Consider the following 25,972-nt stretch of genomic DNA (forward strand, 5'->3'; position numbering starts at 1 on the left):
TTCTTTACTTACGATTCGTCAAAAAAAACAAACGATAGCGTAATCAACACTGTCTATACATGGTATTTAAACAATTAACTCAGTCAATTGTTTGTTTACACTTGTTTGTTTTAAATTTATTTTGTTTATTATTATGATAAAAATTTATCAAACAAGTTATTAGCCAATTAATTAACTTTACCCTTTTCGTATAAATAGTGTGAAAATTTATCAGTTTTTTTTATGTTAGTTTCAAAAATAAAAAACAATTATTATGAATTCAATAAAATTACTATTATCAACTATTATCGGATATATTTCAATTGTAACAATAAATGGAGAACTAATTAAATTGGATGGACAATGTCCAATTAGTGGACTTAAACCATCCGCAATTGCTAAACCAGAATATGTAAGTAATAAATTAATATTCTTTTAAAATCATAAGGGTTTGATCATCCTTAACTTATGGAAATAAATTTGTTCTGGGACTCAGAATACTTAGTTGGAAATTCAAAAAGAGATTATAAGTCTCTGAAAATATCAAATAAATTATTAATCAATCATTTAATGACAGAAAATGGTTATAGATTGAGACTCTTTAAAAAGAAATATTCTGAGTTCTCCTAAAAACCGTTGAGATCCTAACTTAACCTACTTTAAATGGATAAGCCATCCCTACAACTACCGATTAAAGTGATAAACTTGCTCTGGACAACCCTGTCTTATCTATTAGTTTTATTATTCAACAGATGAAAGGAATATTTAATGTGGTTGAAGAATCAAGTATGGGTAATGTAAGCGAAACTAAAAGTAATGGAAGAGTCTTATTGACACCCGAATCCGAGCAATTAGTTAATATTAGAGAACGTTATCTACCAAAAGACGCTGAACAGTGTAGTGAGCGACAAATTAAGCTCACTTATACAGGCACTGTTGGAATCTATAATGTATCTTATCAAGGTAAGTTTCATTAAAAATCGTGATACATCAAATATTCTACGGTTAACGCACTGCTGTGCTATAGGATACATCATATAGCACAGCAGTGCGTTAACCGTAGAATATTTAATGGAAAATCGAAAGCAACCTAAGTCTAAATAGTTCAACGTTCTAAAACTAGCGCCTTAGACCGCTCGGCTATTTAGGCTCTCGTACAAACGTGTACGTGTTGTAACGATTTTAAAACTAAAAACTTAAAATATTTTAGCTGATGCCGATTCGAGTTTTGAAGACGGATATAAAGGATACATTTTAGTAATTCGACCATACATAGATGAAGGACAAATCGGTATCCATATCATGTTACTGTTCATTTGCCGTAATATATCAGACTCACAATATGAATGTTAGTATAAAGATGCAATTTTTTAATTTTATTTTTATTGAATTGATATTTTTAAAATGAATTTTTTATAAATTATTTTTTAGTTGATATTCCAGTCTATTCACGTTCTTCAATGTTAACTAAAATCGTTCGAAAAGAAATTCAATCAAGTTTAGAAGACAATAATCTTGAATCTTTAGATAAATATGTTAAACGAGAAATGCAAAAGGAAAAATGTAAATTTTCTGATCAAGAAGAAAATGAAGATTATTTTATAACAAAACCGGTTATGTCAGCTGAGAACCGCGCTAAACTATAAATATCATAAAATTTCGTCAATAAAAGTCAATGAATCTTTATAAAAAAACCCAGGGGGTGCGGTTTCCAAATTCGACTTACTGCTCAAATTTTTCGAACTTTATTCTTTCGTTTCTGCGTATATGAAATCAATTAGTACCTACGTAAATACTAAATTTTATTACGTAATTATTAATCTGTATTCTGACAAGTGATCGATATTGATCGAACACAACCAATATTATTGTATTAATAATTAATAAACAAAGTTCACTCACACATAAGGTATACCTATAGATAAATAATTACGTAAATAAAATTTAATTATGTACGTAATTAAAATACACAAACGATATATTTAATTAATGGCCTGTTTTCCTGACTTTTGCGCTTTAAGAATTTAAAACTTAAATATGAAAATTTAAAGTTTGACAGACTACAGTCAAAAGTCAGACACAGGTGAACACAAAAGAAATTCAATACGTTTCATATTAAGAGAAAATTTAATTGGAAAATTTGGATACTCAATGAGATACAAGCAGGGAGCCCGTGACTGTAAAACTGCACTTACACGGATTTCGAACAAAAAATATAATATGTACAAGGTGTGCCAGGGTTTATCCTGGCACAAATATTTTTTATATTTTTAATAATTACAAGAATTTTGCACTTTCATGAACATTAAGTTTTATCGCGAACTAATTATAATTTTTGTAAATTTGTTCGTTTTGACTTCTTTCGAAATATCTCGGTGTTACAGCTGAAAACTTTACCAAAGTATCTGTCACACCAGTAGAAAATAAAAAAATTATGGCAAAACATATTTCAACCAGGATAAACCCTGGTACACTTAGTCCTTATATTGTACCTATTGTTAAAGTATTGGTTCATTTGCGAAATTTCGAAATATGGTAAATGCAGTTTTACTATCACGGACTCCAAGGCTAATATTATTGTTTTAGAACAGAATTATAGAACCGAACCATCTAGTATCAAGTATTAGAATTAATAATATGGATGCATTACGTTATTTAACACATAATTTTCTTTCGTTTTTTGTATTTTATAACATTTAACATAAGAATAAAGATAAAATTAAAAATATCCACGTTCCATTTTACTCACATCCATTCATCAACTTTAAAAGACCTGATAATTTACAAACGTCTGAAAAGAGTCCCTCAGAATTGCATTGCATATAAGTGCTCCGACATAAGTTAATCCGACCCAAGCTACAATAGGTATCCATAAGTTTGTAGGTATATTTATGGAACATTCTGTATATTTTATTAATTATTATTGTTTTTTTTTTTAATAAAATAATTACATAATAATTAGAATGGCAGCCTCAAGGTCATGATCGACTTAATGATAGATAGATATTTCTTGCATTCAATTATTGCAGGAGGTACTCTTTTTAATTTTCCCTTAGATCATATATTCTACTAGATATACCCAACATGTACCAAGTATGTACATTTTTGCTTCACAGAGAAAATTAACAAAGACAACAATACAATATTCAAACAACTGATAGAGAAACACAATAGCATAGCATGATATTCATTGCGCATGATCGTGTTGACGGAAGACAGCTGCATCAATAGTTATACATTTTGTTTAATTAACATAATTATATTTAATTAATTCTGTCTAAAAGTTCCAAAGATTGTTAGTTATTGTTTTATTAAATAATATTTATTAAATGGAAATTATTATGTTGTAAATACGCGCCAGGATATTATATTGTATACTTATTAAGACATGCGCATCATTATGATTTTTCTATCTACCGAATTAAGATGATTATCAAGAAATGTTTTTAATTAAACAGTTGTTAATTGTTTCATAATAAATAACTGGAAAATTTCAAAGATGCATTAATTTTTTCTTTTAGATATTTAGTTTAATTGTACTATTATTTCTTCGACTATTTGTTTTTGTAAGTAATTAATCACAGAGTCAAAGGCAATCGTTTTGCTGATATAATTTCTTTGTATGCAAAAACAGCTGGGGGAGTATGTGAATGTTATTGACCTCCATCTCCTGGTTTAATATACAGCCGTCTATCCAGCATCAGCAACAAGCCCATCTCCATAGTTCATCCATGTCATGTACGGTAACTTTCAAAAGATATAATACGTGACTTAGTTCACGATATACATACATACACACACACACACACACACACACACCTATATTTTTTTAATTTTTAATATCATACACTTTTTATTTAATAATTCATCATTTATTTATTTTTTAATTCTTTTAATATTATCAAGGGCGTCGCCTGTCTATGAAAAAGAGGGGGACAAAAGTATGAATTGCAGGTGCAAGTTTAAATATAAGAAATGAAACGGGAAAATTTATTTTCATTTTCACCTAGCTGAAAAAAATAGAGCTATGTGCAGCGTCAAATTGTAAAAAAGAGCGACAAAAGCAATAAAATTTATGAATCCATAAGCTCATTTTTAATAAGACAGACATAAGACATGGTAATGATAAATAACTATATCCATAATGGGTGTTGAATATAATTGTTCTCAGAAATTCTTTAGAAACGATAATCAATTGAAAATAAAATTACCAATTTATTAGCAATGTTTAGCTCTTTTCGATTTGACGCTCAAACTCAGCGTCAAGCGTCATCATGAAAATATATTTATAAACAACATTGAAGTTTTAAATATCTAATATAAATAGTTTAGATGATATTGATAACTGGGAGTTGCAACTCGACAACTGGCGATAGCAATTCGTACTGATTAAAATCAAAAGTAGACCCGAATTCAGTAGGTACAATTTCGACTACCAGATGGCAATACTTGTATTTACCATTTGTTAAGGCCAATAAAAAGACCATGAAGGTTATAAAGAAGGAGAACGATCGCTACGTGTTAAAGCATTAGCGTGTCTGTCCCTGAAAATTTGTAGAATTTATAGTTCATTTTTCAGCCACCAGCCGCGTTGTCATCAAGAAGTAGTATCTGCGAAGTTAGCTGTTTATGAGTACAAGTAGATGAAGTTAGTTGCATAATGTACAAATTGATAGATCATTTCAAATTAGCGCACAACAGCCCGCTTTTATTGATACTACTTAGCGGTCGCAGCGCCTCACCTATTTTATCCATATTTCGGGGACAATATTTTCTATAGCGATCGTTCTCCTTCTTATAACCTTCATGAAAAAGACAATAAAAATGTAGGTTTCCATTGAAAATTTTGAAGTTGACCTTCATAAAGCCATTAAAAGATAACACAAATATGTTTGATTTAAAAATATTAATAAAAATTACTTCTCTGGAAAATTTTTAAAGGATTCCATTACTTTTGTGACACCGTGTACATAGTCATGCTCACATCCCCACCACCACTACAAGTCCAATTTTGACAAAGTTATGTCAAATAAATCTGTATTAATAACAAAATTTAAATTGGTAATAACCTGATAACAGATAACTATTTACTTTTAACTTGTTGAGTTGAATTTCTATATTTAGAATAAAATTAAAATTATTCATTTAATTTTCGAGAGAGAGTTGAATTAAATTTTATTTAGAACATTTCCCGTAAGTTTAACTAAAAATTAAAATTTTAAATATTTCATTAATTTATTTAATTTAATTTTAGGTAATAATTATTAACATTTAAATCATGTTGAATGTATTTTCAATAATTCGTAATAAATTATTACCATTTGGTGTTAATAATCAAAGTACACAAGGATTCTCAACAACTTATAAATGTTGTGATAAAGTACCTGAAACATCATCACCTGGTGCTACTGCTACATCATCTCCAGGATCTGGTGCATCATGTAATCCACATGTAGCTGCTAAAACATTACATAAACCAAATAATTTAGAACGACGATTTTTAGTTTGGACTGGAAAATATAAACGAATTGAAGATGTTCCTGGCATGGTTTCGTAAGTTTATTTTGTTTACATTCAAATCACGTGTGACCTTCAACAACTAAAAATGCTTTCAGATCGATTTTTCCTCGATGTGGTTTTTTTTGTGTCGTTTCAGGAAGTTAATTACAAAATTTATGGCCTATTTTGAATTCTTTATAATTTATGAAAATTTTTGGTAAATAATTAACGAAATCGGTCAAATTTTGTCTATTCGAGGAGTTTCGATGGTTTCGTTGATCCCGAATCCCAGGATGACTTGGTTTTACACCTCATCCAGGATTATCTTCAAATTGTTTATATACAAGTAAAATTTACAAAATTTAAAAAACTTTTCCTAAACTTGCACTAGAAACATATCTAAGAACACTCCTCATTAAATTACCTTTTAAACGAACGAAAAAATTAAAAATCGGTTCATCCGTTTAGGCGGTACGATGCCACAGACAGGTAGACAGACACACATAGCGGTCAAAGTTATTACATCCTTTTTTTGGTCGGGGATTAATTACAAATAGACTAAACAAAATTATTTGGCGGTTTTCCAGGTCGCTGATCATGAATATAATGTTCAAAACACTCCTCGGTGTACCTGGGGACCAAGGTACTCTGATTTCAAAGCTCATCTTCAGGATTTTTCACAAAATTAGCCATGAAATGTATCCAAAATTAATACTCGAAGCGTTTTCCAGGTTGCTGATCATGAATATGATGTCTAAAACACTCCTCAGTGCACCTGGTGATTAGGATAACCTGATTATACACACCTGGTTGATTACCAGTAATCGAGTAGAATGAGCTTGAAAATCTAGACCAAGTTTAATGTCTGCCTAAGATGTGCGCCTATTCACCCAACATTTTTCGCTCTTAGAATTTTTATCGATAAAAGTTATTTTTAAAGTATAAAATTTAAATTTTTGCAGTATGGATGTTATGGAACGTGCAAGAAATCGTGCCCGAATTCGTATTGCAAATTATATGATGGCTGCGACAGCTATAGCATGTATTGCAATGGCGATCAGTGGTAAACGAGCGGCTGAACGTGGTGAAAGTGTACAAAAAATGAATTTAGATTGGCACAAAGAAATGAACGATCAGTACAAGAAGGATCAAGCAGCAGCAACAGCAGCTGGGGCCTCTACTTCATAGACTTGTTTGTTTGTTGGTTTATTTTAGTAAGTTATTTTCGTTGTTGATGTTTTTTAAAATGGCTACGCTACAAAGATATATATATTTAAAATAAAAAATTAATTTTTTAATATTGTAAAGTCTATTTCTTAGAAATATAAAAATTTAATATTTAGTGTTCAAGCATTATCTTTTCATTGTTTTTTTTATTTTATTTGACCTTTGACCTAGCAAATCTATACGAAATTGTACACTTCGACTCAAAATTAACTTGATAAAAGAATTCGTGAGAACCAGAACTCAATTTCTAAAGATATAATAAATAATAACTAGCTCGACCCATGCGGAATTCCGCTCCCCTAGTTACCATAAGACGTGGCTACCCTGTATCCGTGGCTAAACACTACAAACAATAAATTTCGTAGAAAAATGGTGAAAAAAATCAAAAGTCTTTAAATTAATATTAGGAGAACATGTTTTTAAAATAATATTTATATGTTTCAAGTATTAAACATATAAGTATTAAACATTTGTAAAAACTAACATGTTTGCCTAATAAACTTATCATATTTGTTTGTTCAAATTATTTGTCTAGCATGTTTTTTCCTAAGCGGTACATTTTTAGATCGTTAGTGTAGTTTTCGTCCTTAGACCTTGAGATCATCCTCTGTGTCTTCCGTAAGAACAATCTGTCATCCGAAGATGAGACTACTCCGAATAAGATATCTATTTTAGATGCCATGAAGGAAGCTCACAACTTCCCAGCCGGGATTTCTTCCAGGATTGATGTAGGCAAGGTTTCGGGCCCAGAAATTCTAAACCGAGCCCCAACTAAAGTAATATTAGTCCAGACAATTTCCATACTAAAAAAAAACAACTGTTTTTCGAAACAATAGGTAAGAGAAAAATAGCAGTTTTAAAAAAAAAATCAAAGTGTAAGAAGTTCTCAAACAATTGACTGAGTTAATTGTTGAAATACCCTGTATAGCAAGTGTTAAATATGTGTGCTTGCATTATTATATCTTGTATGTATATCAAATATATATCAAGGTATATTAAGTTCAGTCCTAAGCTTGTAACGCTTAAAAATATTGATGCTACGAACAAATAAAGGAAAGGCCGCCATAATTGTGTTGTTCTTTCTATACAGAGTATTTCAGCAATTAACTCAGTTAATTGTTTGTGTTTAAATAAAAATTGATGTATTTTTTTAGACTTAAGTTTTATTGTAATTAATAACTATTTACAAGTTTTTATATTTACAAGTAAATTCAATTCAATTTACCATCAAAAACGATTTTAAACGATTTTCACTTTAACTTCAAGCTTCAAGCTTCTGTTCGTTTATTCTTTTGTTTTTTTATATTTATTTTATTTTATTTTTTTTTGCCAAAAAATCACAGTTTTTGATTTAAGTAATATATTTTTAATTTTTATATATTAAAACGTTTTGTTTTTTACCTATTACCATTTTTTTTCTCAGAAAAGCAATTTTAAACCACTTAAACAACAGAAAGAAAAACAACCAAAAAAATAAGCCCTACCATTCAAGATTTTCCTTTTAACAAATCTATACATTTTTCCTTCGTCCATCACATGAAATTTCCACACAGAGCCGCAATGTTAATTTTTCTACAGCGTTGTCAACGCGCGCGCTGATTTATACATAATTAAAACAAACAAATTTTTATCAATCAAATGGTCTGGTCAACAAGTTCAAATTGGTAAAATATATAATAGGGGAGTCCAAGAGAGAGGGGATTTGTGAAAATTTTCTCGTTTCTCTTGTCGTGCATACTTAATTCAAATTTAAGACTTTTATGATTTTCACAAGGATACCGTTATCAGAACTCGACCAAAATGAAATAGGACCACACGAGAAGCACTAGCTTTCAAATAGATAAAGAATTATCAAAATAGGTTCACCCGGTCAAAAGTTCTGAGGTAAAAAACATAACAAAAAAAAAAAAAACAAAATACAGTCGAATTTATAACCTCCTCCTTTTTTGTTTGAAGTCGGTTAAAAACATTAATTACCTTGATCACGTAACCTCAAAATAAGTTTAATAATCACATTTTATAATCAAAATAAAACATAATAATAATTTACAAAATCATAATTAAATATTTAATTCAAATAATAAAACATAGATGGGCCTACAGTTAGACTTTGAGTATCTGACAACGCTGTACTCAACTATCAGATTTTGGTTGCGTAATTTCCCTTCTAAAATCACAAATTTCTCAAATATTCCCACATTTATCAAGTCATTCGTCAATGGAGTCAAAGTTCGAAGGTATGCGTCTTATTTCGAAAATAAAATGTATAGTTTGGCGTTAAAGGGAAATCCTATACAAAAAAAAAAAAACGGCGTATCAACGGCGAATTAAAAAAACAATTTTAGAATTATTTTATAAATTGGCGAATTAAAAAAAAAAAATACAGTTCTTTCAAAAAAAAAAAAGGGAAAGCAACAAGGGACCAGCCATAAAATATGTCACGCAAAACGAGTGAGAAGGTGCCCGTGAAATATTTTTCTTGGTTTGTTTTAAAAATTTTTTGATTATTTAAAGGACGAGAGAATGTTGAGACGCTATTTTTGCAAGGGGTTTGCAGGAAATGTAACGCAGTGTTTCAAAGGAAGGCCGCAGACCCGGGCATAGGGTGTCTATCAGGGGGGGGGGGATTGAGCAGTACCATGATTCCTGTACGGGGGCCTAGGAGATGACGTATTTTATGGATGGTCTCCTGGATACTTTTACTTCTCCACTTTCTGGATAAAAATGATGAAATACATTTACGTATTTTCGTTTCACAATCGATCGTCGATATAAAAATAATTAAGAGTGTAGGTCGATGAGCAGCTGGGGGTGATTAAGGGGTGTGTGAACGGATGATGGTGGATAGTGGTGGGAGGTGGTTAGGTTAATCTTGACTAGTGCTGTGTGGACGTTGTTCACTGTTTGGTTGACCCCCACCACGTGATTGTACCCATTCAACAAAGTCATCGATGAGTACTGGCCATGCACCTTCTTCATCGTAATTACTCATGTCGTCTGATATTTGTGTGGAGAAATCTAAAAGTAGATTCCATGTATCTTTGGGGATTGATCGTTTATGATGTTCCTGGAACGATTTTAAATCTGAATTATATTTTATCCTGTCCAGCAATCGAATTTAATAAGTCGGAGAAAATAGAATACTACAATGTTGAAAACCTGTCGAACCTTCAGGAACTATTCATCAACATGGAACTTCTGGCTGGACTTGAAAAATGGGGGAATTTAATCCCCTATAAATCAACCTTCACAAAAAACAGTCCTTAAAATAAATATTTTGTCTCTGGAATAAGGTCTAGGTGGTCAAAAATGGGACAAAGTCCGTACTAGAGTGTGATATTATTGAATTAAGACACCGAATTCTTAATTATCGACTACAAAAGACCCCTGGGAGAATCTCCCGTAGCAAAATGTTTATTTTTCAAATATTAACAAAAAAAATGAGTTTTTTGGACAAAAATGGGACCAACAAAAATTCCCTTGGAGAAATTCTCGTAGCAAAATGTTTATTTTTCAAATATTAACAAAAAAAATGAGTTTTTTGGACAAAAATGGGACCAACAAAAATTCCCTTGGAGAAATTCTCGTAGCAAAATGTTTATTTTTCTAATGTTAGAACCTTTGGAGGAAAATATTGATTTTAAAATAGATTATTTTTTTGAGGGAGTTGTTTTGGTGAGTTTAAAACTCCCCCAATTTTTAAGTGCATGCAGAAGTTAGTGATGATAAATCTTCTTGAAGGACTTGACAAATTTTCAACATTTTCCGGTTCATTATTCGAAACGATGACCTCGAAAATATACAATAAATTGTGTTACCTGTAAAAAAGTACACCATAAATCCAAAAATTTGAAACGATCCTTTAAAACAATATTCCAATAAGCTAACGCCATATCCAATTCGAGTCCTTTCTGTCCCGGATTCTTGGCATAATTAAATGTAAAATGATAAAATTCTTTAAATTTAAACGGTTCTTTTAATTCGTTCTCTAACGTTGCTAAACGTGATTTTAATTTATCTATGGAGTCGACCCCTAATTCAGTCATGCCCGTCATAAATTCCTCTTGACTGAATTCACATTGTGTGGCCGCTTTAAATTTCCATGCAATAATTAATACTAATTTCGATTCCGGTGATAAACCTAAATCGTCTAAGAATTTCATAATACCATCAGCGGTTATTTTATTATCCGATTCATTCGGATCCTTGTAACGATTATATAAACTTTCCAATTTCTTTTTGTCAACGGTGAGCCGGGGTTCTTTGTAATAGGCTTCAGGATTTTGAAAATAATTATCACTGGCTAAATCTAATTTCCAATCATTTTGTGTTAAACAATAAATCGCTGTATTTTCACCGGTTTGTGTAAATGATATAAATTTTTTCACTTTTTCTCGTTGCGATGATTTCAATTTGTGCTGGAAAAGAAACAAACAAAAATTACCGATAAAAGCCATAAAAACCGTGAAAAGGGTGAACCAGAAACGAAGGTGGTAAATGGCTGCAAAGTAAGTTTGAACTGGTATGAGTACCTGGACACAGGGACATTCCAGGAAATTGTGAAGTCCAGAAATGGCACGATGCTGCCGGACACAAGCATCAATAAATACTCGGGAGTTCTATTTGCGAACTGCAAGTTACTCCTGAAAGAGGATATTCTGAAAAAGGCCAATCTTAGATGGAGGGAAGAACGTACTTGTGGTACTACAAGATAGATATGGTCTGAGTACAATCGCAGGCGTTCCGAAGTTCTCATATCACTTCCAAGGGCCTCTGTTCGCAAAGTTGTTGCGGCTATCACAGGACACTGGCTGGGCGGCAAGCATGCTGAACGCTTAGGCCTGGCAGTGTATCACGACTACTGCAGGAGCTGTCACAGTGATGACCAGGAGGAGACAATGTCTCATCTTCTCTGTCACTGCCCAGCTCTTGTCATGAGGAGATGGACTTACTTGAGCCAGCCTCTCTTTGACGACCTCTCCGACCTAAAGTCAGTCGACGTCAAAGCCATCCTGCTGTTCTTCTTAAACAGCTCCAAATAGTTCATGGAGTAGTGGCCGGGGATGGGCCAACCCATTTACGGTATCACAACGGACCCTATGGTCTAAGTGTGTTCCACCCCAGGACAGCCACTCTAACCTAACCTAACCTAAGTCTGAACTGTGTTACAGATAATTTGAATAGTTTAAAAAAAAAACGCTTATATCGCGAAAACGGAGAGGTTTGGTGAAAATTTTCAAGAGTAAAAAAGTGTTTAGAATGGCCAAAAAATCCAAAAATTTTTGGTGGTGTCCGGGCGTAGAGTACTTTAATCCCACTTTAAAATCGTAAATCGAAAAAACACAAGTTCGCATAAATATGATTTTGTTTCCACCGAAAAATTTACTGGAACGGAGTCAATTGCTGAGTCAAATGTATTATTTCCTCAACCGAGATATCGAAGAAGATTCAAATCTTCAAAATTCATTTTCGTCGTGTTCTTTGGAAGCTAGTGCTACCAGAGAAAGAGTAATACGGTTAATTTTTCGATTATCGTAGTTTTCCTGTTGGAATTTTCGTTTTCCAAACTACTTTTCCACGATTATTTCACCATTTCATCGTTTCACTAGAACACACACACTGATCTTTGTAGCACTTATCAATTTTAATTTTATTATCACAAATACACAAAATTAGCTCCCCCCGAGAAATGAAAAATTATGGCTTATTTTGAAAAGGATATAAAATTTCTTCGAAAATGAATTTCTTACTCGTTCGTTTACGAATTGTCACAAATAAATTTTTTAAGCTTACTTAAAAAATCCCCGAAAGAAAATTTGTACATCTTGAAAAATAAATTAAATAAAGTAATTAATTTTGAAAATTACCATTTTTTTCTACTGTATTTCAGGATTCCAGTTAAGAAAATATTTTTATTTTTCACTTTTTATTGACATTTAAAATGATTGAAGTTTTTTGAAATGTTAACCTCGAAATCACTCTTAAAAAAAAAAAAAATGTCGAAAACGTAAAAAACACCAGCTGGTACCAAAGTGGCCACAGCTTAAAAACAATTTGAGACTTTTTTTGAGAAGAATCTTAATTTCTTTTAGCCCTTTTTTTTACTGTAAATTTAGATTTTTTTGGCAAAGGTTTATTTACTTGTTTTTTTTGGTGTGTTTTTGGTTAAGTTCAGTTTTTCATCGATTCATCGTTGATGATAAAAATTTTCGAATTATAATTTTTTAAGATGTTGTTTTTGAATTATGTTAAAAATCATGCTATAATATTTACAAAGCATGTAAGATATTTTTCGAATTCGAAATCATTTCATTCGAAAATTGTTCGTGTTCGATTTGCACCAAGTCCTACCGGTAAATAAAAATTAGATTTTTGTATTTATTTAAACATAATCATAAAATTAACCAAGATGTAGACCCCCCCCCCCCGTAGCAGGCGGTAAAACTCATGACCACTGCAGAAAACCCGAACCAAAAAGGGGTGTTAGACCGCTATCTCTGTCTGTGTTTGAAAGGTAATTTAATGGGGAGTGTTCTTAGCTATGTTTCAAGTGCAAGTTTAGGATTCCGTACCTGGATCTAAAAATAGGCAATGATCCTCAAAATCGGTTTAGTTTGGAGATGGCTCCAAGAAAAAGAGTAATTTAGATACGTTTCAAGTGCGAGCCTAGGATTCCTTACCCGAAAAAATTATCGGGTATTACACGTACCCTGAATAAAGTGTTCTCTTATTCGAAAAAAGATTTTTTTTGACTTAAACATTGTTTAGCTTTTACGATTTGGCACTGGTGAAGTTTTTTTTCCTTTCCTGATGGCAACACGACCTAAATTGATCACGTGGTCTAATTTGACGCTCAAACTTAGCGTCAAGCGTCATCATGTAAATGCACCTTTATAAAAATTGTTAAAATTTGATCGCCCGCCTATTTTCGAAAAAAAAGTAGTTTACGACGTATTAAATTATTAAAAATAAATTACTTTGTAGGTTTTTTACATCTGGGTGGCCTTCGAACAGCCTTATTCAATTATTTATTTGCTAGAGCAAATAAAGGAAAATTTATTTTACGTATTGAGGACACAGATCAAACACGTATTGTTCCCGAATCGGTTCAACAACTTATCAACGATTTAAAATGGGCTGGTTTAGAAATAGACGAGGGTCCAAATGTTCCAGGTGCATACGGCCCGTATACACAATCACAACGTACAGATATTTACCAGTGAGTACACAAGTTCCAGGATATTTACTCGGGAATTCTTATCAGTGTTTTTTTTTATTTTACAGGAAATATATAAAAATTTTATTAGAAAATAAAAGTGCGTATCATTGTTTTTGTACAGATCGACGTTTAAATTTAATTCGTAGAGAAGCGTTAAAAGCACGAGAAATACCAAAATATGATAATCGATGTCGATATTTAACGGATGCTCAAGTGACCGACAAACTTAACAAAGGTGAAAAATCTTGCATTAGGTTTAAAGTACGAATTCTACCTTATTTACAAATATTTATTTGGATATCAAATTTTTGCAATTACAATTTTAACAACATGAAGTTAGTCGATAAACGAAATATCACTCACAATAGACAAGGATAGATATGCAGTTTACCTGAAAACTGAAAGCTGAAAGCTAGATCAATTTTTCACCCCAAAAAAGTTTTGGAGCTGTTTCCAAAACTGCTGATTCCATGTTTAAAATTTGTTATCCAAAGAATTTTATAAAGTCTGACCATTTGATTGATTAATATTAAATCGAATATTTGATGAATGTTTTGTAGTTAAGGAGTGATTGTGAGACGTTTGAAGACCTGGTGTATGGTAATATTGCTTACGATGTAGCATTGAATGAAGGTGATCCAGTAATAATGAAAGGTGATGGATACCCGACTTATCATTTTGCAAACGTTGTAGATGATCATCTGATGGACATTACTCATGTGTTACGTGGCGTTGAATGGCAAATATCAACAACCAAACATATACTAATGTACAGGTAATAATACATGTATAAAAGGGGTGTCGAAAATATTTTTCTAGGACCTAGACCAAGGAGTCCTCTATATCGTCCTTGTGAATAACTTGTCACCCAAAGGTGAGACATCTCTGGGTAAGAGACATGTTTTTAAGAAGATGAAGCTGTAGGGAGCCAACAGCGTCTCCCCCGGGATTTCTCTCAGGATTGATGAAAGATCCTCAAGTTATGAAGGTGTTCTGTAAGGAGTGCCACCACATTTCTCAACTGTGTTCTATTGAGCACAGTCGAATGACCTAGCTGTGGTTGTACACGCTTGATTACTGCGTAAAGTCCCACTAATAAAAGTGGGCTCGATAAATTATGGAGCATCTGACTATGGGAAAGACAGGCACAGGTGAAAGAGACGTTTGAGAACACTCCCGTCATGAAAACGAATACGCTGCTTCATTCTCTTTAACGCCAAAATGTCCCAAAGAATGGTCCGGAATCCAGATTAGCCTAACTAGTATTATTTTGTGCCAGGCTGTTCACTCCTTCGAAATATTCATAGACTATCCTCGATTGGAATGCTGACGCCTCATAGACCTGATATGTGCCCTACTGTAACACTCTCAAGGGAAAAACTCGTATTTCAACGTTTTTGATGGCTTGAACTGTAGAACAGCCTCCCCAAATTAAGCTAGACGTTTGATAATCGCGTTAATTTGACACATTACATAATACTAGCATTGTTTCAGAGCATTTAATTGGGAACCACCAAAATTTGGACATTTACCATTATTATTAAATTCAGATGGTACCAAATTAAGTAAACGACAGGGAGACATTCATATATCAAGTTTTCGTGAAGCTGGTATTTTTCCACAAGCTCTAATTAATTTCGTAACACATTCTGGCGGTGGTTTTGATCGGGATTCAGAATTACGACATTATTCCATGGCTGAATTAATTGAATTGGTAATTTGATAAATTTATACGATTCGTTCAAATATTACGTAAGCCATTTTAGCTGGAAAGTCATTTTATCCCGTTTTAAGTCTTATGTCAAGTATCGAACATCAATGGAGAGTGGCAAGGATGCATTTTATATTTTATTACGGGAAATATAGTATCTTAGAATCGGGGATAGATTTCAGTAATTTTGAGAAGATTCGAAGACAAAACCGTTCTATTTTACGGTTTTATAGTCAATCCAAATTGATTAACCAAAATTGCTTAAGTAATATTTTAACGACTCGACTCTATTTCCATAAAAACAAAAGGTTTAAGTAATTTTTTTTTTTTTTTGGGTTCTTGTAGTTTAATATTAAACGTGTCAATTCACATTCGACCCGATTAATGCCCGAAAAATTATTAGAATATAATCGACTTGCTTTAATGAATGAAATAAAAAATGAAAATTCGTTAAATAATTTAATTACAGAAGTTAAAAATATGGCGATTAAATTGTACCCAAAAGAGTAAGTACTACCTTTTTTTTTTACGACAATATCCATCTTTCATTTGATTGTATTTGAAATAATTTTTAGGAATGAAAAAGGTTTGTTACAATTAAATGAAAATCATATTCGAACAATTCTTGTATGGGCACAAAATCGTATTCATAAATTATCCGATTTATTTGCACCAAATTTTTCATTTTTATGGATTTTACCAACAATTTCAAATTTAACATATGATGAAAAATTATATGATATTGCATTATCGTTACAAATTATGTTGAAAAATGAGAAGGAAAATTTAAAAAAAGATCATTTAAATATCATTTTAAGAGATTTTTCTGTGGAAAAACAGATTCGTTTTATTGATTTAATGAAATTTTTAAGACTTGTATTTAGTGGTTTAGAGGTAAGATATTCTTTTTTACGCGCCAATTTTTAAAGTATACGTCAACTTAAAAAAGAAGACACCCTGTAAGCCCTGTAAATTGGTAATCAAGAAAAAATTAATGCATCTTTGAAATTTTATTTATTACTTGTTTATTAGGTTGTAAACACTTTGTAAAAAAAGTCCACCTTTCAAGGGCATACACACTTATTATATAATAGTGCTTTCTAAGTTTACACAACAGTGCACAAAAATACACTGAGCACACTGTGCAGAGCGAGCGAGTGAGCGAGTGAGCGAATGAGCGAGTAATAGTTGAGTTTATTATTTTTAACAAAAACCACCAACTACCCTCCAAAAAAGAAGATTAGGTACGCCCCTCAGATTTATTTACACCCTAATAAACAATTGTGGAAAATTTCAAAGATGCATTAATTATTTCCCTTTTAGATATTTGGTTTAATATTGTACTTAATAATAAATCTGTTGTTAATATTTTAGAAAGGACCTGGTGTAGCTGAAATGATGGAAATTTTAGGGAAAAATGAATTATTATTAAGGTTAGAAAATTATATAAATACAATAAAAAGATGAAAATGAAGAAGTGTGTTTTATTTGTGTGTTTTTTTTTTTATTGACAGCAAATTACAGAATTTATAAATTAATTAAATTATAATTTTTGTTTTGATATTGCTTAAGTAATCATTTTTAATTAATAATTAATTAATTAATTGTAAGCAATGTTTGTTTAATGATAATTAAAAAAATAAAATTGTAAATAAATAATTTTATAGGAAATAAAAATCATTTTTAATTTTATTATTGAGAATTACATCTAGTCATCCATCAAGTTAAAAATATTGATAAAAGGTAAGTTAATATACTCATGGTAGAATCAGACTAGGTAGGAGTAGGATGGGGATATTCTCTTACTCTCTCACACGGTACCCAGTCACCGCCATATTGCTGATGTCATATTTGTTGACAGTAAATATGTAAAAAAATTATTAAAGAAATAAATCAACTTGACAGTTCGAATGTAAATAAACAATCAATATGGTGGTAACTGGGTACCGTGTGAGAGAGATTACCGAGAGTGAGAGCATTCCCCCACCCTACGCCTACCTGCACAAAGAGCATACCTTGTCTGATTCTACCAAGAATATACTGAAAAAGGGATCCACTTCCTCTTTAAAAGTACTAATTTTTATCGCCAGGTGGCAGGGATTTATCAGATTTGAATTCCAACAACACACTCAACCCAACCCAACCCAAATCTACCCAAAAAAAACTTTAAAAAAGTATTAAGAACTCTGAATAACTCTGAATTAGACTAGTCCGAAAACGTTGAGAAATTCAAAGTTGCTAAGACTTTTTCAGAATTTCTTATTCTTTCTTCAAATATTTTTTCCACCAGGGCAAATTTTTGAATCGTTTGACTAGATGTAAGGCCCTTGCATGTATTTGACAACGCAATAAAATCGTTTTAGTTCTAATAAATTTTGCAGGGTTTGTGACGTTCATATACATATTATTTTTATGTAAGCAAATAGAAATATTCGTAAATGAATTCTTCAAATTTTTGGGTACGGAATCTTAAACTCGTACTTGAAACGTATCTAAGAACACACTCCATTAAATTATGTTTTTCCTTAGATCCTTCTCCAAACTGAATCGATTTCGAGAATCAACGCCTTTTTTTTAGTTGTTTCGGTAGTCAAAATTGAAACTACTCAAAATGTGTAAGCATCCTGTTTTAATTAGTACGAATTATTATCACCCGTTGGCGCTGTTGCAACTCTCAGTTATCTTATAAATGGTAAGTACAAGTTTCGCCATCTGGTAGTCTAAATTGGCACTAAATAAAATGGGCTAGCACCCTCTTATCTATAGTACGAAATATTATCGCCAGTTAGCGGGGCTATTTTCATCGGATACCTTTTATACAACTGAGACAATTATTTATTGGATCCAATATTACAAAAATTATATTTATTGATTATCAATTACGAATATTAATATTTAATTAAATGATATTTACATTGGATGTACAAATATATGACAGTGGTGGGGATAAATATAAAACAAAATGGAGCATACAATGTGATCTTGAAGATTTATAGTATCTGATTGGTATATATGTAATGGGCGCCATCTTGTTTCATGTTTATTTTGTACCAAAGTTATATAAATTCCGTAAAAATAAAAATTTGACACTTTTTGTTCCGTATTATCTATTGCATAACTCCCCTTTAATTTCATTTTCCCTACTCTTTTCTTATCTTCTACCCTTTTTCCCTCGTTACACTACGGAGATCTACTATTTTTTTTTTAGCATTAAGGCTTGAAATTGATGCGAGGTACAAACTTTATTGTCTCTAGCTGATAAACTAACTTTTGGTCCTTCGAGCCGGATTTAATTAAGCCATCCAATACATTTAATTCATTTTAGCCTCTGTATTTTGCATAATTTCGAAGATATTTCGAGATATTTGAAGAACAAAGTTACCTTCTTGCAAACATTGTATATTTTTTAACAAAACAGAAAGTGTCGTATTTATTATTTTTACGAAGGGAATTTTGTACTGCACTGTTCAATGTATGCAGCGTGCAATATGGCTGTAACGAAAATAACTGTAAAAATATCACAGTGGCTTTAAACAGCAGTCTTTCAAGATTTAAACGTAAAACGTAATAAAATGATTGAAGGTAATAACCAAATAATATTTTAATACGTCATTAATTCAGTTGTGTTTTAATTTTAAGTCTAGAAAACAATCTTTGGTCCTTTTTTATTATAAAAAAACATAATAATTAATTTTAAATAATTAACAATTCAATAATATTAATAGAACTGATGATTATGCGTTACGTAAACTGTACGAAGATCTATTCTGATGTAATGGTTCGGGAGCGGACTGTAAAATCACTTGACCCAACGGTAACCCCTAGTTGTGGAAATAAATATGTTCTGGAAGTCATAATATTTGACAATTAGAACGCAAATTTTACTCATTATAGTTTTCAGACAGAATAGATCGCGTAATTTACTAACGCATTCTTAATTTCGAAATGACTGTATTCGTTTTGTGACGCTTCCATAGACCTTTTCATTTTAAGAAATGAATCTTTTTTGTTTCCACAAATATTTCAAATAGCTATTCAAGTAAGGAATAAGCGGGGAGCCTGTGAAAGTAAAACTGATTCACTTACACGGATTTCGAAACACAGGGCTAAAAAGAACACTTCCGACTTCTTTTTTGTGACAGCTATTTGGAGTTGGTTCTCTCATTTACACATGAGAAGTTCGTTCTCCTTCTCTAGTTTTCATGATTAAAGTGGGTCAAATATTTTACGTATTTTGATTTATAACCGTTCAAAATCGCTTGTTTTGATGGATTTTATTCAGTTTGTTTGAATGGAATTACTAATTATTGTGCGCATGTGCAGTCTTCATTAAACAAAATGGAATCATCCCAAAATAAACACAAACAATTTAAATTTAGTTTTAATAATAGGTTAGGTATTCAATTTTAAACATAACCTATTCACCATGAGAACTTATTCTAGCGCTGTCTAGTGGTAGAAAATAATAGCTAGATTAGAGGCTATGATTGAATTGTTTATTTATATTTTGATAATGAGTGAAATAAAAAAAAAAAATAAATTATTTAAACTTTTGTCACGTTCGAACTCTTATTTCTGTGGAAATTTGAATTGTCATAGACAGCTTCTATTTTCTACCACCAGACAGCGCTAGAATCAGTTCCCATGGCGAATAACAACGTTTTCTTTTCAAAAATGTTTCGATGAGGTTTTACAATAACTATAGATTTAATGGTTTTTTAATTTAAACGTTATTAATTTAAGTAATTGTCATTTGGTTTTGTTTTTTTTTTTTTATAGTTATAAAAATTTAGTGTGAATACATTTTTTTTTTTTGTTTTAGTTTTAAAAATACAAGTAAATATATATGTTTTTCTTTATTTTTTTTTAAAAATATGATTGATTCAATTTATCATGAAATTTTTGATTATCATATGCTAATTAATTAGGAAAAACTCTTTTTCTTTTTGTACAACATAAAATGAATTTTTCATTTCATTTGGAATAGGGTTTTGTTTGTTTATTTCAAGTATATTTTAGAGTAAAGTCCTATTATTAAGGTAAATTTAAGGCTTATCGAATATAATGCGTTTTTGTTCCCATAGATGGTGGACCGGTTAGTGACGTCTTTGTGTTTATAGCTCTATGATTTAAACAAAATTCATGTATCAACTTTTTAGGTGTAACTTTATGATAACGCTTGACACTGACTTTAAGCGTCAAGTAGAGTTATGTCCATGCGTTAAATATAAAAATGAGCGATAAAAAAGTTTATTGATATCGGAAGTCGATATCTTAAGAATAAATTTGTGCGGCTGTAAAAAAAATAATTATTTAAAGTTTTTCTGACTTTTTTTCGCTCTGAAGAAAATCAGAGAGCGAAAGATTTATTCGTTCTGAATAGAAACCAGAATGATTGTACATATATAAACATATGACTTCAACATACCTCATGTGCGAGGATAATAACGTATTTAATATAACCTAATATTGAGTACATGAAAGACCATAATTTCGAAAATGTAATTAGGCTAAACTATAGTAATAAATTATCTTTTTTTAGAAATAATATTTTAGTAGAATATGCGCATTTCGATCAAATCTCAGAGCCAAGAATTCTTAAGAGAGCTCATATTTTTGATGTCTTACGAAGTCAGAAAAAAGATCTCTTAAAGACTTCTTGATTAAGAGTTGAGGTAATTAAGATGTTATATTAGGAACTCTTATAGACATCTTGGAAAAGACTTTTCAAGAAGTCTTTATGACTTGGATACTAGCTGGGCTTTATTTACTTTGTTTGCAAATTAAAGGCTAAATAAAAAAACAAAAAAACGTAACTCCTCGGTCCATTGATTGAATTATTAAAACCACATCTAATTCTTTTTAAAAAATAAGCAAAATTATGTTGTACAAGTAGCGATTTGTTTCCAACCAACAGAGAACAACGAAATTTTTTTTAGGAATGTAATTTCTTATTTGTCTTTTTTTTTTAATAAAGGCCATGTTCCTGATCAATGACTCCAAAATGCTTTCGCATGGTTTGACATTTCACGGAATGCATTTGACATTATTTCCATGAAGACTTGAGAAGGAGACCGCACTCAAGTGGGAAATAATTTTATCAATATAATCGTAGAAATTATAGTTACTTTTTCTACCACTAACGTCGCTAGTTTTCCTTTTGCACTAAATATAGTGAAGTAAGCAAGTAACCAATTTTAAAGTCACATAAAGGCGTAATATTTTTGAAATCAAACTTGTGTCTTACACTCTCACAACTATTTCGGTGCAAAAGAATCTTACTTTCGACATTTTATTTGTGACAGCCATTCAGTATTTACAGTGAGTTCGGTCTCATTTTCTAGCCTCCATGATTATTTCCATGACATTATTATGATCCCATGAATAAACGAACTTAGCCAAAATACAAAAGTCTTTTTTTAAATAATAATTTTTAATAATAAAGTTATTTGACCTTTTTGGTTAGTTTTAGGTTATAGTCCAATCAAGTTAGGTGAAATTAATTGAAGTTTTAGGCACTGAAGCACTTTTGGAAAAATTGTTATTTATTAAATTATCGATTTTTTCAAAAATGCAGAAGATTGGAAACAATCAAAATATACAAATCAGTTGGAAATTTTATGCTTAATAACTTTTATCCAAAGTATTTTTTCCCTAAAAGAAAGTGGATCGTTTTACTGTGACAAGGTAAAGGGCTATAAGTAAATTTCATCTAACTTGATGGGACTATTAGAGTAACATGAACATGACGAATAGAATCAATAACAAATATTAAATGATAGATTATTAATTGTAAATATGATAATTTAACATTATTTTGGTTATTAATAACTTTTCTTTCAATTCAATTCAATTCTAAACACTACATAATAAATAACATTCTAAATTTAATCATTCAAGTCATACTTCAATTTATCACAGCTAAGTGGATTCCTAATTTGACGCTCAAAGCCAGCGTCAAGCGTCATCAGGAAATTACATCTTAAGGAATAAAAAATTTCATTTAATATTTATATATCCCGCGTTATGCTTAATAGCTCCGGTAATACGTTGTAGACATGCTAGATGGCATTAAAAACTTATTTGGTTAATTGTCCAATAATTTACCAGTAGTTTATAGGCAAATTAAGTAAAATATATATTATTTTACTGGTAAAATCGCGTACCTACTTATTAACTTCTTCATTTTTTTAATTTCTGCTTAATGTGTTTAGTGTATTTTTTTGTAAATTGAAATATGACTGTTATACGGAAGCCTAAATGTCTCACTGTTAATTTATGAGAAAGTGGCTGACTGGCATCTTCAACAAGGTTTGTTTCCATAATGCCACTTTCTCATAAATTGACAGTGAGACATTCAGGCTTCCGTACTGTTATTTATAATAATAATTTTAATAATATGATAATTATGGCATTTTTATAAATACCTTTAAAATTTTCTATTGCTAATTATATAATTGTTTAGTTCAATTATTTAATGGTTTCGTTTATTTTTAAATCTTAATTCTAGAATAAATATATTCAAAATAAATAATTCTTAAGTTTTAACATGCAATTTAATTGAAAGGCCAAATTGCAATGATTATCCAAGTTTTCTTGTCTTTTTTTTGTTTTTTGTTTTTTTTATATTTTAAGTAATAAGTACGTTCTCACAATTGTTTGAATTTTTGGAACAGGAACAAATTTTTTATCTACCAGTCTCAAATGTTCTTTTACGATCGATTTCATTCATGTGATTGTGAGAATTGGTACTTGAATAGTTGCTTAATATTTATATATATATTTTTTAAACATTTAAAAAAGCTAAATAAAAAGGCAGTTAAAGCATTCTTTAAAAGTTTTGTCTACAAGTGAAAATCCACTAACAGAACGCCTCTGGTGGTCAAATTATGTAATTAACAAAGTTTATTTTTATAGGTTATAAACTTTATGTTTAAATTTAATTTGAAAAAATTATTTAGAAGCACCAGATGCCATGTTCAAAATGGCTTTATTTTAATGACCCCAGTAGCGCTGTAATTATTCGGTTTTAACACTTAAGTTGTTAGCGCCACACCGAACACTCACCTGAACTCACTTGAACAGAAGCTAGGTTAAAAAACAAAAAATATGGTACATCTTTTGTCTTTTCATTCAATGGAAAAATCAGCTGAGTTTAATAAATATGGTTTACACTTTTTTTTTACTCGTGGCGCTGACATCTTAAGTGTTAAAATCCCATAGATAATTTTAAACTCAAAATTTCGACTGTATTCGATCTTCTTGGTAAATTTTTGAATATAAAAACAATTTTATGTCAAAATTCGAAATTGATTTTTATTTAAAAATATTAATAATAAATTCTTGTATGTATGAATTTAAAAAAATTTTGACTAAGAAATTTGGCAGTGTCAATTCTAAATTAGTTTTTATATTCAGAAATTTATTTCAATTTTAACTTTTCTTGGACAGTTCGGGAACATTTTGGTAGAATTTTTTTTTTTTTTAAATTTAATGTTTTTCTCTAAAACTCTAGTTTATCGAATTTAACAGACGAGCTTATTAAAGAAGGTTAAATGAGTAAAATTAGGATGACGGCTACTCCAATCATCTAAGGGTTTCACTTCTGAACTCTAACGGAATAAATTGAATTTTTGTACAAAAATTTATTTTGATATTCCAGGTTATTCAAGGTCGCAAAAATCAGTTTTTTCCAGAATATTCCGTTAACTTTGACTTTTTGACTTCAATCATATTTCATGAAAATTAGTATGCAGGAGTTTTTTTTTGGCGAAAAATCGATCTAGTTTGATTTTATTTTTAGAAAAGGTCTTTTTTTCCGTATTTTCAGGAAAAACAGAAACAAACTGAAAAATGCAACTAACTGCTTTACCAACACTGAAACATTAAAGATAGGTTTCAGTAGATGGCGTTGTTACACGATTAGTATGCATCGGGTATTTGGGACGAAAAATTTTAAGAAAACGTTATTTTCTCCCGGAAATTTTAATCTTCGGAAACAGTTCCAACGATTTTCATGACATTTAGTATGCAGGGAATTTCAGATCAAATTTGCGATTGCAGGTAAGGGAAACGAGATGTTAAAAAAAAAACTGATTTTGCGACCTTTAATAATTCAGCTTATTTCGTTAGATTCCGAGGTTGACCCCTTTTCTTGACTAAGATGATCGGGCTAATAATAAATAGCTCAATAGAGTAGTTTTATTTTACAAGGTTGTTGCCTCTGTATATTTTTTATATCTATGATTATAATATCTCTAAAAATGATTAACATTCAATGTTTTTTTTTTGTTAAATTTCTAATGACATTTTTTACAATTTTAAAGAATTTTTTTATTAAAGAAAAATCAGAATAATAATTCCATACTTTCTAAGTTGTTAAATTTAGTTATAATTAATACATTTTCTTTATTTTCTTTCGTTTTTTTTTCTCACCTACTTCAGACATCTTAGTGTTTCAGACACCTTGTGAAAGCCGAATGAATATTATAAAATGCATATTAATTATGCCAATTGCAAATACCGAAAACCGCATTCAAATCCGATTTACTGCTCAAATTATTCTAACTTCGTATTCGTTCGTTTTTTTCGGATAATATCTGACAATCTAATTAACCATAAGTGGCATCTAACACTTTAGAAAGTTCTGGTTTCCGTACAATTTAAGAAATCCTGATGATTATTTAAATAAAATTGCATGGCAGCAAATAAAAATTTAAAAATTTTTAAAAGTGTTTTACAAACTTGACGATTGTATAAAATTGTTTTGTTTTAAATTGATTTTTTATAAGAATATATAATTATTTATATTTAAATATATAAATATATTAATTATTAATATATATTAATTATTTATAACCTATTCATGATAGAGTTGTTTGAAAAAAAGGTTAATCAAAAAGTATCTATTCTTTTATTTCTTTTAAATCTATGAATATGGTACACAATTTATAAATATTTTTTTATTTCAAAATTTTTTTAACACTTTTCATCCATTCCATAAAATAGGAGGAAAAATTTGGAAATGGATATATTTTTGGAATATGATTTGAAAAAGATCTTCATTTTACAAGATTATAGAGAGAATTTAATACTAAATTGATCGTGATTAGCCAATAGTTCAATTTTTGTAGAATTTTTTAAAAAACAAGATTCCTCCTTCAATCTCTCTTGTTTATTATTACAAAGGATTGAGTTTCTTCGCACACGACCTCTTTTGGATGTCTGATACTTGAGTACATAGCATATAAATAACAATTATGACAGTCAATCAGTTAAATGTAAGAACAGAGCCAGTCAGTCAGCCCTAATGTATGTACCATAAATAAGTAAGATGT

General features: G+C 30.5%; 4 protein-coding genes across 4 annotated transcripts; 3 read left to right on the plus strand and 1 right to left on the minus strand.

Moving 5' to 3' along the window:
* Positions 1 to 245: 245 nt before the first annotated feature.
* On the plus strand, positions 246 to 1,752 carry LOC123290517. Its single transcript, XM_044870738.1, has 4 exons — positions 246 to 391; positions 732 to 942; positions 1,190 to 1,327; positions 1,411 to 1,752. The coding sequence occupies exons 1-4, from the start codon at positions 254 to 256 to the stop codon at positions 1,623 to 1,625; spliced, it is 702 nt and encodes a 233-aa protein (XP_044726673.1). The 5' UTR covers positions 246 to 253; the 3' UTR covers positions 1,626 to 1,752.
* Positions 1,753 to 5,031: 3,279 nt separating this feature from the next.
* LOC123290524 (UPF0389 protein CG9231) lies at positions 5,032 to 6,756 on the plus strand. The gene is made up of 3 exons (XM_044870746.1): positions 5,032 to 5,172; positions 5,234 to 5,532; positions 6,441 to 6,756. Exons 2-3 carry the CDS (start codon positions 5,258 to 5,260, stop codon positions 6,664 to 6,666), a joined length of 501 nt encoding a protein of 166 aa, XP_044726681.1. The 5' UTR covers positions 5,032 to 5,172; positions 5,234 to 5,257; the 3' UTR covers positions 6,667 to 6,756.
* A 1,994-nt stretch (positions 6,757 to 8,750) lies between these two features.
* Positions 8,751 to 12,687, minus strand: LOC123290511 (DCN1-like protein 1). Its single transcript, XM_044870731.1, has 3 exons — positions 12,573 to 12,687; positions 10,524 to 11,123; positions 8,751 to 9,772 (listed from the first exon to the last, which is right to left on the minus strand). The coding sequence occupies exons 1-3, from the start codon at positions 12,573 to 12,575 to the stop codon at positions 9,572 to 9,574; spliced, it is 804 nt and encodes a 267-aa protein (XP_044726666.1). The 5' UTR covers positions 12,576 to 12,687; the 3' UTR covers positions 8,751 to 9,571.
* Positions 12,688 to 12,841: 154 nt separating this feature from the next.
* Positions 12,842 to 17,069, plus strand: LOC123290485 (probable glutamate--tRNA ligase, mitochondrial; the record flags this gene model as incomplete). The annotated part of the gene is made up of 8 exons (XM_044870700.1): positions 12,842 to 13,058; positions 13,690 to 13,924; positions 13,990 to 14,185; positions 14,485 to 14,699; positions 15,419 to 15,638; positions 15,981 to 16,141; positions 16,211 to 16,529; positions 17,010 to 17,069. Coding segments are annotated over exons 1-8 (1,530 nt in total), but the record flags the coding sequence as incomplete, so codon positions are not given.
* Between the last annotated feature and the right edge of the window lie 8,903 nt (positions 17,070 to 25,972).

The sequence above is a fragment of the Chrysoperla carnea genome, chromosome 1 (genome assembly GCF_905475395.1).
Source record: "Chrysoperla carnea chromosome 1, inChrCarn1.1, whole genome shotgun sequence".
NCBI classification, from domain to species: Eukaryota; Metazoa; Arthropoda; class Insecta; order Neuroptera; family Chrysopidae; genus Chrysoperla; species Chrysoperla carnea.